Genomic DNA, 14,923 nt, shown 5'->3' on the forward strand with positions numbered 1-14,923 from the left:
GCGTTAGGACATCGGCAAGTACATTTCGCGGTGGCGTTTTCACCGCAGGCCATTCTCAATGTGTACATCAGGCACGCGACCAGTTCCTTGAAGCCCGACAGAGCGCTTAGCTGATTTGGAGTGCAAACAACATCGGCAATCACCAAATGGCACGGGTGGCTATGTCGCAAGCGACGAGGGTTCGAAGCGGCAAATGGTGGTTGGTTCATCGTCGCCGTTTTAACGTCTCCGCGTTCCGGTACCAGACACAGGCCATCCTCAGCAATCTGTTCGTTCATGCGAGCAGCACAGCCTTCACCGTGGCGGCTCTCAAGTGCCAGGCGGGTCTTGACTCGAGGCGGTGGGGTGGATGATGGTGATGCGAAGACAACTCTAAACACCAACTCTAATGCTAGTTAGTACGCCAAGCAAAAAATTGCGGGAAGCCTGGCTCCAGATCCGGGAGCGTCCTGGATTGCATGGCCAATCACCGCAATGGCAGCTTCCACGTGTAGCCGTCGTAGGTACTCATGGAGTCTTGTCGTTCTGGGCATTCAGAAAACTCCATCGACGGCGTACCTTGGCAGTATTCTTCGGCCAGAACAGGCACCGGATCTCGTGCTCTCATCGTCTTTTCACGAGTCGGTCAACTCAACGGTCGCCTCCAGGTCCAGGGTGCCAAGATGTCGAGTCTGCTGCCAAGCGGTCGCAGCTCCAGCATTCTCAGCCAGCCGGAATGGCAGGGCAGGGCACGTTTTTGTGCAGTGGCACCGCCCCCGTTTAAAAAGGCTATGTCACGCGAGCACTCTTCAGGGCTCATGGCCTTCGGGGTCATGTAGTCGGTAATCGTGGCGCAGTGAGGGCTGTACCGATGTGATGCGATGGTAGGCTCTGGCCATGAGACCTTCAACGCAAACCCTCGGGGACGTGTCGCATACGAAAGAGTGAGTCCCTGGGCGGCAAGAATCCAGCCGAAAACAGCCACCAATCTCTCTGTTCTCGTCGAGGCCATGGTGGTCCATCGAGCGCCAGATAGGTAGATATACCGCGTAGAGCGTCAGCGTGCCACGAGACCGTTGAACGTTGAGGGGTCCATCTCATAGCGCTTAACGGCACGGCCTTCTCGTAGGGCACGCAGCAGGGTATTCATTGTCGCCGTGGACGTTGTGTGAGTTACCTGGCCCTCATTTCGTGGGCTCGAGGTGTATCGATGCTCGATCAAGAGGCAACGGGTCCACTGCGGAGTGGCTTGCTTGCTGGCTGGCCATCTAAGCCTCCGAAGCAGGTCAGGGTCGAGTTGACCTGGTCTGTAGTTCATGGACTTCTACAAAAGTGCGGCCAGGCGTAGCGCAAATTGAGCGTTAAAGCCATTTTCGTCCCTCCCAGAGTCCACTCTTCTTCGTCGACCGCATCCACGAGTGCGCCATAACGCAGCTCAAGGACTTCGAGGACAAGGAGCTCGGCGGACGTGCAAGAGCTCTACCGCTCAGTGCGAGAGGCGGCACGGGAGCCCAAAGTACCAGGCACACTATCCCGCAGCGATAGTCGCCTTGCTTTCTCTGTCCTTTTGCTTTGTTTCGCTCGTTATGCTTGGCTTAGTTGGATGTTGGCACACTGGTACTTCGCATGACGCCAGAATGCCCAAGGTTGATCGTGGCACCACTGTTGGTTTCCCCGGCGTGCGAACAGCAACAATTTCCTGGGGCAAGCAAACATAGCTGTCGTGGTCATATTTCGGCGCTTCGTAGGAGGAATTTGTCATGGACAAGGTCGCAGAGCGTATCGGGCTAGGAGCAGGCTCCCGCAAGTGCATCCCGCTGCCGCGTGGAATCTCCGCATCGTGAGAAGGCCATGTTGTTCTCATTTCTCAGTTGTCGCCTTCCACTCCCGTGCCTCGTTGCAGAGACACGTGATGGGGTCAGCCAAGCCGGCAGATGTGGAAGGCACCCCCATCGTGACTGCCTTCCCGTCGCGCTATCGATTCGTAAGATGAAAGCCCGCCTAAGCGACGCAGTAAGCTGCCGTTAGCTGCCGAACGCCAGCTTTTGTTCTGAGGCTCAGCATCTTCACGGAACAGTCCGGGCCCGCTCCTGTGTTGCTCTCACTCACCGCGCAGCCTACCGGTTTTGAACGCCGGCAGGTGTGTCTTCACGTCGACCCGAGAGCTTTGACCACGTCTCCTGCGCACGGGAATGGCCTTCATTTCCAGAGCAACCCCTGTCGAATCTGACGGTCGACAACCACGAAACAAAGCAAAGCTCCTCGAGCCCGCACCAGACAGACACGGCGCCTGCGCCGCCGAGGAGCAAACACGACGATATAGGCAGCTCACAAAACGACGAGCAGGCGGATACGAGAGATCCCCTTGTTGTTGCGACCTATGAGTCGAGTCGGCCGTTGTCAGTTCTCGTTGCCTGACTGCCTGCGAAGGCTGACGGACCGTTCCTCGCCAGGCCTCGCTCGCCCAGTGCGCAGCCGCTGTCGCCACGAGACGATGGCGATTCACCCGTCGGCCGCCTCTTCGTCATCGAAGTTTCCAACGCTTCTTCTAGCGGACTGCTGCCATGCACTCCGCATTGTCGTCCCCGTCGCTCCACAAACCAGCGACAGGCGGATGCGGACGCGACTGCCTCGGGGCATCATTGTGTCGAAACCGTCGGGCTAAATCGTCGACGGCTCCAATCATGTTGGCGCGAGACGCAAATCCCCGTGGGGCTTGGCTCTGGGGAAATGGACCGGCTCTGCAGCAATCCTGGCAGTTTCCCCAACGTGGACCTTTGAGGGTGGAGGGGGGCGGCACGCGAGTGGAACCGGCAAGACCTGCAAATGCCAGCATACGAAGCACTATGCCTGCCGGCCTCTGAGCATGGTCCCCTCGGGTGAATGGGGGCGAGCTGTCCGTCGTCGCCGCCGCAGGAGACGTATCGCGAGTGGCGATCAAATGTCGCGCGGGCTGGCAGCCGTTGCGGCTCCCACCAGCGACAGACAGCAGGCCGTTTTGGAAGCGAAATGCCACTGTCGAGGTGGCTTCCCCAGCCGCAAGCGAGTCGTTGTCTGGGCTGGCGCTGGCGCTGTCTGATCGGCGTGGCGCCGAATGGCCAAACTGAATTCTGCCGACGGGAGTTTTGCTGGCTTGCTGGCATGGGCTCGGACAAGGCAGGGCGCGCGACCAAGTGGATGCCGGCCATCAGCTCCCCCAGACTGTCTGGCACGGACTGGCACCCTCTTCCGGAGGAGCTGACAGGGTTTCGTCCCGGCGGGATTCAAGCCGACGCTGCCATCCTTCCCTCCACGCGCTTCGCCCGACGGAGCCACCACGAGGAACAGTGCCAGGCGAAGCGACCATGCACGCGGCGTGAGGGGCCAGCGGCCAGTGCTCCAGCAAAGGTTAAATCATCGTCGCTCCCGGCTCCATGCGACGACGACGACGACGGATTGCAACCCTTCTTCTTCTCTGCCCCTATTGCGTTGCGCTTCGGCCCTCGACCGCAATCCATCCGTCAACGAGTCGGCTGCTTCCGGTCATTGCACTGCAGGGCTGAGAGAGACTTGCTCAACCCACGCCCGCCACCATGGGCGCCAAGGAATTCTTCAAGAAGCGCTCCCTCAAGGCCGACGACTCGCGACGGACAAGGGCTGCCGAGCTGACCCTGCGCGAGTCCATCTTCCCCATCTGCCTTGTCACCGTGCTCTTCTTCCTTTGGGGCTTCAGCTATGGTTTGCTCGATACCCTCAACAAGCACTTCCAGACGGTGTTGCACATAGATCGTGCGCGCTCCTCCGGCCTGCAGGCCGCTTACTTTGGGTACGTTATACTGCATATCCCGCGACGCCGTGCGACACGGACGGGCGCACGCACGACATCGTCGCTGTGCCGTTCCTGGGACTGACCCACCATCTCTCTCTCTACAGCGCATATCCCCTGGCATCCATCGGACACGCTGCCTGGATCCTGCGTCACTATGGCTACCGAGCAGTCTTTATCTGGGGGCTCTGCCTTTACGCACTCGGTGCGATCCTTGCCATTCCGGCTCTGAAGGGCAAGAGCTTTGGCGGGTTCTGCGCCTGCATCTTCATCATTGGTAATGGCCTGGGCTCACTGGAGACGGCTGCCAACCCCTTCATCACAGGTATGAGTGACCCCCGATAACCCTCTGGGAACCCCATGCAAGGCGCCCCTCCGCTGCCGCCACCAGGGAAGGTGGTGCATCAATGCATATGTGACGACTGACAGCATTGTTCAGTGTGCGGCCCACCACGCTACTCCGAGATCCGCATCAACATCTCCCAGGCTTTCAACGGCATCGGCACGGTGATTGCGCCAGTCCTGGGCTCTTACGTCTTCTTCAACTTCAGCGATGAGCGGGCTTTGGACAACGTGCAATGGGTCTATCTCGCCATCGCCATCTTCGTCTTGCTCCTTGCCACGGCCTTCTTCTTTGCTAACATCCCCGAAATTACGGATGCCGGTACGCCGCCCTAACCCCTCCATGTTCTTGTCAATTGTTCCTGTATTGTTGACGTTGCTTGTGTCACAGATATGGAGTACCAAGCCAGAGAGACACATACCGATGCCGACGAGAAGCCGTTCATCAAGCAGTACAAGCTGTTCCATGCCGCGTTTGCGCAGTTCTGCTACACCGGCGCCCAGGTTGCCATCGCCAGTTTCTTCATCAACTACGCGACCGGTACACGCCCAGGCACCAGCGACTCGATGGGCTCCAAACTCTTTGCGGGAGCGCAAGCCGCCTTCGCCATCGGCCGTTTCTCCGGCGTCGGAATTATGAAGTTTGTGAAGCCGCGATGGGTTTTCCTGGCCTTCTTGACGTGCTGCATCATCTTCATCGGCCCGTCGATCACGCAGGGCGGCAACATCGGCATCTCGATGCTCTACGTGGTGCTCTTCTTCGAGTCCATCTGCTTCCCCACCATCGTCGCGCTCGGCATGCGCGGGCTAGGCCGCCACACCAAGCGCGGCAGCGGCTACATCGTCGGCGGCGTCGTCGGCGGCGCATGCGTGCCCCCGCTCACGGGCTTGGCCGGCGACAAGCACGGCGACGGGTTCGCTATGCTGGTACCCATGATGTTCCTGATTGCGGCCTGGACGTACGCGCTGTGCGTCAACTTCCTGCCCTCGTACGTCAAGGTGGTCGATTCGTTTGGCGAGGCCGAAATCGGCATGCACGGCCACAGCGAGGACATGGAGAACGGTGGTCTGCACGCCGTGGACGAGAAGGCCAACGACGAGCACATTGGAAGCGGGCATAGTAACCAGACGGAAGATGTTCAGACCGAAGCAGCAGTCAAGGCCAAGTCCTGAGGGCCGCTGCGCCCTCTCTGTCGTTTCATATTTTGCTACATAGGCCTCATCACCCCTGTGAGGGTGTTTTGGATACAGCCATGTTAGATTATCTTGCTTGATTAGTCGCCCGAAGGCCACGCACGATATTTACAACGTCGCCTTTTCACGCTCATTCTTCTTTGGGTCCGCGGTACCATTGTGACTATTGTTGATTCACAGCTAGCCGTGCCATGATGTCCCCGCTCATGGAACAAGCCCTTTGTGCGAGAACGCGTGCGACACCTCCTCCCCCCACACCACCCCTTCTCCCCATTGTTCCTTGCCCACACATAACACACCTATTCGTGCCCCGGGTGTTCATTCACCGTTCCGAGAACCGGAGCAGCACCAGCTGCGAACAGCTGCGAGACCCGCTCGCCCGTACGTGAACAGGTCTTCGCGAAGGGGAGAATATATACCACCCGGGGTGCATCCCTTTCGTTTCTCTTTCCCTCGTGCACCATCACGCTCGACTTTGCCCTCTTTTCCATCTCCCTCACTGGCAAGGAATCTCACACGCGCGTTTCGCTCGCTCGCTCGTTTCGTTCGTTCATTCGCTCGCTCACTCAGTCGTGCTGCCTTTGCACACATACACACACGCGCGCTCGTTGCCAAATCGACCTCGCCGTGAAGGCGCTTTTGCTATTTCGGTCCTGGTAGAGATCAATCACTCCCTCCCTCGTTGCTGACGCAGTCGTTCCCTTTTCTCGCGAGAAACAAAAAAAAATATCAGTGAAGTATCACCACTCCGTTGGAGAAACGGAAGCCCGGGCCCCCAATCCCCGATCCCCTCCGCGCGGTAATCAAGCAAGGAAGCAATCAGGAAGGCAAGCACAGGCAAGCAACAGCAGCCCGTCAGACCACCCGCACCACGAGCCGAAAACATGACCAACTCTTCGCCTCGCGTTCCGGGCACGCCGCCCAACACGCCCGCCTCCCGCCCCAGCGGTTCGTCCTCCTCCCCGGCCCCTTCCACCACGTCCTCGGCCTCCTCCTCGTCGCCGTCCAAGAAGAAGACCAAGGCGCCGCTCCGCCGCGGCAAGACGCGTAAGACCACCCAGGCCCGCCGCGGCACTACCCCCTCCCAAGCCCTGAAGTCGAGCTCGGACTCGGGCTCATCGCGGGTGACCAAGACCACCAGCAACAAGACGACGACGACGACGAACCAGCAGAAGGAAAAGCAGAAGCAGAAGCAGGTCGCGCGGGCCACCAGCGCCGAGGCCAGCGACCTGCAGGACATTCACGCGGCGAGCATCCTCCTGCACTTGAAGAACGACAAGCGAGGCTACCGCGGCGACACTACCGAGACTGCATCCTCGTCGAGCAGCAGCGGCGGCGGCGGCAGCTCCGTCTCGGCTACCAAGACCAAGAAGAGCGGCGTCGCGAAGAAGAAGAAGGGACGTGCAGTGGCGGCGGCAGCAGCCGGATCGTTGTCCTCGTCCGCGTCCTCGACTAACAAGAAGCGCAGTGCTCCGACGCAGTGGAAGGCGGAGCGACCCGCGAAGCGCGTGAAGGGCGGCAGCGGCGGATCGTCGGGCTACGACTCGGACCAGACGGAGCTGGACACAAACCGCGGATGGGACTCGGAGTGAGTAGGACGGACGAGCGGACGGAGGAGGAGCAGACAGAGGAGGAACCCAGCGAGTTGTGCATGGCGTGGTTTTGGTTTGTCCTGTCGGTTGTCTTGACCTTGGTCATGGTTCTCTGTTTTGAGTCTTGAGTCTTGATCGCGGCCTATTTGTCTCGCCGCGTACACTGTTCTATACCCCCTCCCCGCTCTTTCGAGTTCAAAGATTGATAATTCACTAATGCCCATCCTCCCCAAAAGAGAAAAGCGCCGACAAATGAATAGTGTATAGTCCATGAATCCCGTGACCTCGCTGCAACAAAATGCGACAGACAGATAGATACTTCGTAGGGAGACCATCGTCTCTTTTTTTTCCCTTTTAGACGCCGTTCCTCCTGCGTCCGCCCCTGGAGCTGCGCTCTACGTGACCCCTCAGCACCTTGCGTGCCTCCACCAAGCTCCTCTTCTGCTTGCTCTTCGCCTTTCCGAGCGTCATGAGGAAGTTCTTCTTGCGCTGCTTCTCGCGGTTGCTCGTGCTCTTCCCCTCCGCTTCCTTCTTGGATTTGCGGATGGCTTGCGTGCTCTTGTGCTCCTCGCGAGCTGGCTTGCCCTCCTTGGCCAGCGCCACCTTCTCCTCCTTGGTGAGCTTGCGCAGTCGCGCCGGTGCCTCGATGTTCTCCGCCGTGAGGGCGTCGTCAGCGTGCCGGGGTCCGTCTGTGTTCGATCCGCGCTTGCGCTGGCTCTTTCCGCCGAGGGCCCTGTCCACGGCTGCTGCGGAACGGAGCTCCTGCAGCTTGGCGAGGTCGGCGGGTGTGAGGATTGTTGTGGTGGCGAGCTTGGACATGCGCTCCAGCTCAGCGGCCCGCTCCTCGGCGTCGGCCTCGTCCTCCTCAGATTCGTCATCTGCAGACTTCTTCTGCTTCTTGAGCACGGGCGCCTCGTCTTCCGAGTCGCTGACGTTGATCCACTCGCCGGAGCTGCTGCTATCGTCCGAGTCCACCTCCCAGTCGCTGTCATTGAGCTCATCCTCGTCCTTTTCCTCGTCACTTCCGGCAGTCTCCGGCAGCCCCTTCTCTGCTCGCTTTCGCTTCCTCTCATCCTCCTTCCACTTGGCGAGCAACTCCAGACCTTCGATGCCGCCGGCCTGCTCCTCACCAAATTTCCGCTGAGCTTGCGCACCTGACCTGAGGCCGATGGTGGCGTCCTTGCCGCGATCCCTCTTCTTCAGCAACTCAGCACCGACGTCTCTGTACAGTGAGAGGAGGCCCTTGGCCGACATCATGACGCCCTTGTCCTTGCTCTTTCGGTACTGGACTAGATCCTGTAGCAGGGTGTCTGTCATGGCCAGCGGCTGCCGAGCACAAATTTCTCGGATGGCGTTGAGACCTGCGGCAGCAACCTCTGACGCCGAGGCTTCAGAGACGAACTCATTGGCAATCTTCTGTATCAAAGGCTCCAGTACATCCGGTGGAACGAGCTTGTGCGTTCCCTGCGCCAGAGAGGCCAAGAACGACGTGACAGACTGCTGCCGCGGTGTGAGGTACTTGATGAACCACGAGTAGAGCGGCACGACCGTCAGCTCGTGCAGACCAATCAACCGCGTGACCAGCTGCAAGACAAGCAGCTTCGTATCCAGCGATAGCTTGGCCTTTGTGTTTTGCAAGTGTTTTGAGAAGAGCTGCTCCGCAAACTCCTGCGGGTCGTGGAGGAGGTGCAGCGCGGAGAAGTTGAGTGGGTGCGGCTTGCTCTTCTTGCGCTCCATTTGCTTGACCTTGTTGACGGCCTTTTCCAGCGCCTTCTTTTGCTTTTTGCTCTTCTTGTTGATGTTGACTTGGTGGCGGACCTTGCCCAGGTCCACTTCCTCATCACTGCTCTCGTCCTCGAGCTCCTCTCGCTCCTTGTCGCCGCCAAGGAAGAAGCGCGTTGCGCCAACGACAACCTTTTCGTTTTCAGCGAGGCAGGCCTCCTTCATGACATCGACTGGCTTCGAGTCGGTCCAGATTTGTCGCTTCCACAGCTCGCGCGTCAGCTTGATGGCCCAGATGGCGCGGGGCGAGGTTCTGTCGGCGGTGACGAGGTTGTAGAGGACGGCCTGGATGGTGCGGTTCAGTGGGTGGTTCGTAGCCTTGGTGTTGGAGTTGCGCATGTCGCTGAGGATCTTGTTGAAGAGCAGCTCGCGCAGGGTCTTGCTCGGCGACGAGACGAGGATGGGGAACAGCGTCGTCAGCAGGTCGGCCGAGTCGATGATGTCCTTGCGCCGGAGCAGGACAAGGCTGCCCACCACCTTGTCTCTCAGCTCGGGGTGGATGACCGTGTGGTGCTGTATCAGGATCGTCTTGAGGTCGTCGGGGTAAGTCTTGGTCTCTTCGGGGTAGCAGTCGGCGACGTGCGCGATCAGGTCGACCATGTTGTGGAAGGACTCGACCAGGTCGCCCGTCGCCGTGCCGGGCGACATGAGGAAGATTTCGCGCTGCGACTCATACTGCTCACATTGCTTCAGGAAGTCATCCTTGTACGATCTAAAGGGTCGGTCAGCAGGCCGTGGGCCTTGGGTGCGATGGTCTCGTCTTCTCACTTGGGATCGCGGCGGATCTTGTACTGCAAACTCGCACTGCGTGGGTTAGCTTTGGTTGCGCAGAGAGTGCGAGGCTCAAACATACAAGTCTGCGTCGATTTTTTCGAGCGCAGCGACTTTTCTCTTCACCATCCTGGGCCAGAGTCTCGCGCAATTGTCGTGATGGTGGATGGCGACGGATGCTGGACCGACGTGGGGGAATCACCGCCGAAGAAATTTTGGGACACCTGAGCTGATAAGATAAGCCACTAAAAAAGCCACTGCCGGATGCACCAACTCGACCATGAGCGCCGAGACCCTGTCTTGAAGGTACCCAGGCAGCCAAAATGCCTGTCCAACAGTCCAATTCAAGGCCAGCATTTTCAGATCTTCTTTGCGAAGGTACGAGAGAACCCATGTAATAAAGACAAGGCCAAGCAGTCAGTTTCACAGCATCAATCGCATAGCGTAGCAGGACGTGTGGTTACAGCCAAAAGAACTCCCGTCTATTTGGAACGTGAAATCGACTATTATACAACCCTGGGTAGAATGCCCCTGGTCTGCCACTCTATGCTCTACTCTAGGCAAACACGAGACCGGATCTCATCCCGTCCCAAAGGTCTAGTCGTCGAGGCGACAAACGATGGGCATGGCGTCTCCCTGCTCGCTGGAGACGCAATGCCATGACGATACCACTCCGCTCTCTATGAAGGCGCACAAGCCGTACACGCGCGCAAGGCCCAGCTCTTGGGCAGTGCAACGCGTGGCAAGCTCAGGCGCCTCTATGCCATATCCACCCTCTTCTCCCATCTATACATCTAAACACAAAGGGAATGCGTTTATTTGGCGATCTCGACACCGCCGGTGGCGCCGAGGGCCTTCTTGACGTCACCGTAGATGGCGAACTGACCGGCAGTCAGGGTACCAACCATGAACAGACGGGCGCCGATACCGCCATAAGAACCACGGAAGCCGAGCTCCTTGGCGATCTTGATGAGGCGGGAGGTGGTGCCTTCACCGGGGAGGCCCTTGGTCTTGTTGATCTTGGAGAGCATGGTGTCGGCGGGCTGAGAGACGATGGCGGCGGCGAAACCAGCGATGAGACCGGAGCCCAGGTTGACAGCGGTCTGCTGGCCGTCGGACATGTCCTTCTTGGGGTACGAGCGGTAGATGGCCTCGGCAACCTTCTCGTAGACAACGAACTTGGCCATGGTGTAGGGAATCCTGCGCAATGCGTTAGCGCGGGCTCACATGAAAGCTTGCCAGAAGAGGCGCCATTGAAGACTTACTGCTTGAAGAGGATAGGTCCGAAACCAGCGTAGAAGGCACCAATACCCTCGTTCTTGAGCATCTTGGAGAAGCCACCAATGAGACCGTTGGCGTAGGTGGGCTCAGAGACGAGACGGATACGGGTGGCCTCGAGGGGGCAGAGGGCGATGTCGGCGAAGAACTCGGCGGCGGCGGAGGAGGCGAGGTAGACGGCAGTGCGGTTGTTGGAGGCAGTCTCGTAGCCGAGCTGGTTGATGCACTGCTGCTTGAAGAACTCGTAACCGCCGAACTTGAAGGCGCCCTGGAGGAAGTAACCGGCGAAGGTAGGGCCGACACCGGTGAGGAGAGCGCCAGCGCCCTCGTTCTGGATGACCTGGCGGAAGCCGCCGATCATGCCGCGGTTGTAGGTCTGGGGGTCGAGCTGGATGCGGGTCTTGACGCTGAAGGGAGCCATGTTAGCACAGGTGTTCTGGCTGCCAGTCGCGATCGCGACTCGGACATTAGGAGCGACGTCTGTTTCGCAGCGGCGCTCTCGCATCGGTGATAGCGCCGCCCGCGTCGAGACGAAGGGTTTGCTCAAGAGGCAACGTACACATCGACGGGGGTGAGACCACCGTGGGTGACGGAGCAGCAGATGGCGCCGGCAAGGGCGAAGCGCGAGTACAGCGCGACGCCGGACAGCTTCTGGGGCTCAGCAGCCTTGACATTCTGGATGACGGCATCGACCTTGGTCGAGCCGGTGGACTGCGCGGGAGAGGCCATTGTGAATTAGAGAGGACGACGGGGAGACGGCGACCAGGACAAGGAGTGGAGTTGGGGGGGGATTGAGGATGTTCTCGACGTGGAGATTCTGGGGATGAGGGAGGAGGAGGGAAGAAAAAGTTGGCGGTTTGTTCTGAGGTCTTTTTTTGCCCTTGGGCCGGCCGGGCCATTCAGGTTGCCCGGCGGGAGGGCGGCCACTTCAGGCAGGGGGCGGGCGCGGCTGGCCTCTCAGTGCAAGTGCAGAAAAAATTAGTGGCTCGGAACTATTCGGGTATGGGTCGCCGGCCGGGGGCACCAAGCGCCGGGCGAGTCCAGCGCACTGCAGCCAAGGCAGAGCGAGGTGGCGGGCGATTGACTTTTTTCTCCGTGGTATTGCCACGCAGGTACTGGCAGGTATCTATCGGGTTGGCCGAGACGCGGACACGGAGCGATAAGGGAGACGAGGTGACGAGTATTAATGCTATGAATGCGATATCATACAGCAAGGACATTTTAGAAAAAGAATGAGACCGCCAGCAATTTGAGACTCTACATCATAGTGTGAAGGGCTCTCTGCTTTTTCCGCGCGACGTTGAGTGTCGCCCACGCCGTGCAGAACCAAGAGTGTTTGCTGGTGCACGGTGATAGACATCTTCTAGGTACATGCAGGTACCTTCCTCGACCACCTGGCCATTGCCGAGAATTCCTCGACTCGTCACGTGCAGCCACTCACCGGCGCAGCCCCGCCAACGTGCTTGGCTCGCTGGCTTGGCTCAGGCCAGACCTGCGACACACGTCAGTCAACAGCCTTGTCATGACTCCTGCTACAGCGCAACCTCCCCAACCGTCGACTGCGCACCGTCCGCGGCTTGCCGGCTGAGGCCGAGATCCCACGTCGAGTCTTTCGCCGCGCTGTTTGGGAAGCGCGAACGAACCATGACTGTCAATGGCATATGCCCACGATGCGACGAGAGCATCACCGCAAAACGTCCAACCATCGATACCAAGCGTTCGCTGACAGCTCGTCAACCGCCGCTGTGACGTAATTATCCTGGGCGCTGCAGGGCGAAAACGAACGATTGAGTAACCTCGCAGTGCTCATCCTCGGCCCGCGGGTCTCGCGCTGGTCACGACGAAATGGGCGAAATATCGGATGGCTCTGGCGGCCTGCAGTTGCCCTGAGCTCCGGGCCGATATCGAGCAGGCAGGGTCGAGACACCTGTCCCAATGCCATCCTGGTCTCTTCCGCCATGTCAAGATGAAGGAAGCTGGGCATCGCCGCAACAGCCGCGGTCCCCGGGCAGCAAGATCTCTGTATGCGAGCCTGTTGCCGCGATATGTCCAGCGCCTCAGCGGCATGTTCGAGTTTCTCCAGCTTGGTTCTTTTCGTGGCCTCTGCGCGCGTTCGAAATCGTCCTGGTCCTGGCCGTGGATGTTGTGCGTACGTGTGTTGCAGCGATCGTGACCTACCCTGGACACGTAAAGCCCCGAGCTCAATAGATCGCCACAAGGTCGCGGCCTTGGCTGCGGTCACCCGACAAATCGGCGGCGCCTAGGCGGGCCTCCCATCCAGGAAACGGGGCATTCGGATATCTGACGCGCGCTCGTTGCTGTGCAGGCCAGGAGGCCGTCGTGAACGGTGATGTAGTCGCCTGGGAGCTTCCATCAGCCCCAGCGTAAAATGGCGTCCATCGAAAGAGACACTTACCAAGATTGACGGACGTGTAGACGTATGATTTGCTCATCCTCTCGCATACGCAAAACATGGTCTTCCCACTCGAATCGACGTTGCAGCTCGGACAAGAGTTGGTGAAGCTCTCCGCGTTGCCGCTGCTAGGTGGTTAGCAATGTCCTCCGACAGCTTTTGCGCAATGTACGTCATCCGCATACTCGACCGCACCCCCAAGACTTCCGTCCTGGTTTGTGAAGCAATGTCCGAGGCGGAGCTCGGAGCACACCTCGACTGGCCCGTCTGGCACCCTGGCGCATCGGGCCGTGTAGGAAATGGGGTCTTCCGAATCGAACCCTGGCGAGAAGCGGACAAACTGACATTGCGAAGACAGCTGTGCCGCCACAGCGACGACAAGCCCGAAGGCGGTAATAACGAATAGACGAATGGACAACATCGTGACAGCTTCCAGGAGTGGTGTTGGCATCGGACGACAGACCATGCGATCGGGGCAACGACATATGTTAAGGACGACATGGCCAAAATTCGCCAGCGAGCGGGACGACTTTAACGAAATTGGTCGACCACGAGAGAAGTGCCGTGAATGTCGGACCTTAGAATGGCGCCCTTCATGATGCCACACGATCCGCCCTGACGAGAGGGACATCGAGCAAACACAAGCCCAAGTTCCGGTCTGTCACATATGGGAGTGGCGGCAATGGCCGTTGCCTATGCCTCCTCCTTGGTCTTGCGTCAATTTGGGATACGCACGCCACAGGGATATGGATAGTGAATGGCATGTGTACCAGGAGCGTTGGGCATCATTATTGAGAGCAAGAGAGGTGACGGCGTTGACGTGAAGGATTGTCATGGCTCCCGGGCAGTGACAAAGGCTGAGGTCTGATCAGACTATCAGCCAACCCCCACACGGTCCATAGGTGGTTACCATTGCTGATTCGGGTAGCTACACGTCCCGGCACATGGGTCGAATTAACATTCTCACCACCAGGCCAGACCCGCCCTGACATTAGATGCCTGCACCATGCGCCTCCCTCGTAGGCGGACGAGATGTGCCGGGAGATCGAGGACACAATCATGGAGATAGGACGGTTCCAAACTCCGAGACCATCGTGTGATTTCCAATCCAAAACATTGTTCGATCCAGTCTCGATCATCACATCACTTCGTCACCGAGAAGGGCACCCCCGTCTCCACGCGGACAGGAGACCCGGGCAAACGGACGGGATTCGATTTGATGTATTTCGTATGTTAGTGACATACGCAGTAGACCGTGGCGTCGGCCGCTGAAGAGACATCGCCGAAGGACGCGTCGGCGTTTACGTGACGACGCGGTCTGGGCAGTGGGACCTTCTACCGTACGAGGTACCGGGCAAGCAGGCGGGGGTTGAGGCAGACCAAATGATAAATCCAATGCCGAGGCCCCGAGCGGAGCGGAGCCGGCAGGCTGGTTGGCTGGGAGGGGGCGGGCATCCGCCCGGCGGCGACGGCATGGATGCGGGCGCCACGGAGGGGGTGATGATCAATGGTGCTGGCTATCGGCCAGAGCCCGCCGCCAGCGGCTGCCCTACGTCCCACCGATCCAAGATCTGAGCATTGGTGCGTGCTGGGCAGCATGCAGAGGGTGGGCGATGATCCCATCGTGCAGCACGGGGAGGGAGGGGGACAAGGGGGAAAGGAAGCACATGGCTGCCGGTCCCAGTGGGAGTGCTGCACCGAGTCACTGGCATGGCTTGCTGGGCCGGCTGAATGGGATGGGATGTGTGTCGTGACCGTCGCATCCAT

General features: G+C 59.2%; 4 protein-coding genes across 4 annotated transcripts; 2 read left to right on the forward strand and 2 right to left on the reverse strand.

Moving 5' to 3' along the window:
- Positions 1-3,551: 3,551 nt before the first annotated feature.
- Positions 3,552-5,299, forward strand: PLICBS_008175 (uncharacterized protein; the record flags this gene model as incomplete). Its single annotated transcript, XM_018324334.2, has 4 exons — positions 3,552-3,784; positions 3,892-4,109; positions 4,224-4,448; positions 4,518-5,299. 4 exons carry the CDS (start codon positions 3,552-3,554, stop codon positions 5,297-5,299), a joined length of 1,458 nt encoding a protein of 485 aa, XP_018177513.1.
- Positions 5,300-6,204: 905 nt separating this feature from the next.
- Positions 6,205-6,912, forward strand: PLICBS_008176 (uncharacterized protein; the record flags this gene model as incomplete). The annotated part of the gene is made up of 1 exon (XM_018324333.2): positions 6,205-6,912. The coding sequence occupies one exon, from the start codon at positions 6,205-6,207 to the stop codon at positions 6,910-6,912; it is 708 nt and encodes a 235-aa protein (XP_018177512.2).
- Positions 6,913-7,266: 354 nt separating this feature from the next.
- PLICBS_008177 (severe Depolymerization of Actin) lies at positions 7,267-9,594 on the reverse strand (the record flags this gene model as incomplete). The annotated part of the gene is made up of 3 exons (XM_018324332.2): positions 7,267-9,406; positions 9,463-9,498; positions 9,548-9,594. The coding sequence occupies 3 exons, from the start codon at positions 9,592-9,594 to the stop codon at positions 7,267-7,269; spliced, it is 2,223 nt and encodes a 740-aa protein (XP_018177511.2).
- A 686-nt stretch (positions 9,595-10,280) lies between these two features.
- On the reverse strand, positions 10,281-11,472 carry PLICBS_008178 (mitochondrial phosphate carrier protein; the record flags this gene model as incomplete). The annotated part of the gene is made up of 3 exons (XM_018324331.2): positions 10,281-10,665; positions 10,731-11,150; positions 11,303-11,472. 3 exons carry the CDS (start codon positions 11,470-11,472, stop codon positions 10,281-10,283), a joined length of 975 nt encoding a protein of 324 aa, XP_018177510.1.
- Positions 11,473-14,923: the final 3,451 nt, after the last annotated feature.

This window comes from Purpureocillium lilacinum, assembly GCF_023168085.1.
Source record: "Purpureocillium lilacinum CBS 284.36 DNA, scaffold_6, whole genome shotgun sequence".
Classification (NCBI taxonomy): domain Eukaryota; kingdom Fungi; phylum Ascomycota; class Sordariomycetes; order Hypocreales; family Ophiocordycipitaceae; genus Purpureocillium; species Purpureocillium lilacinum.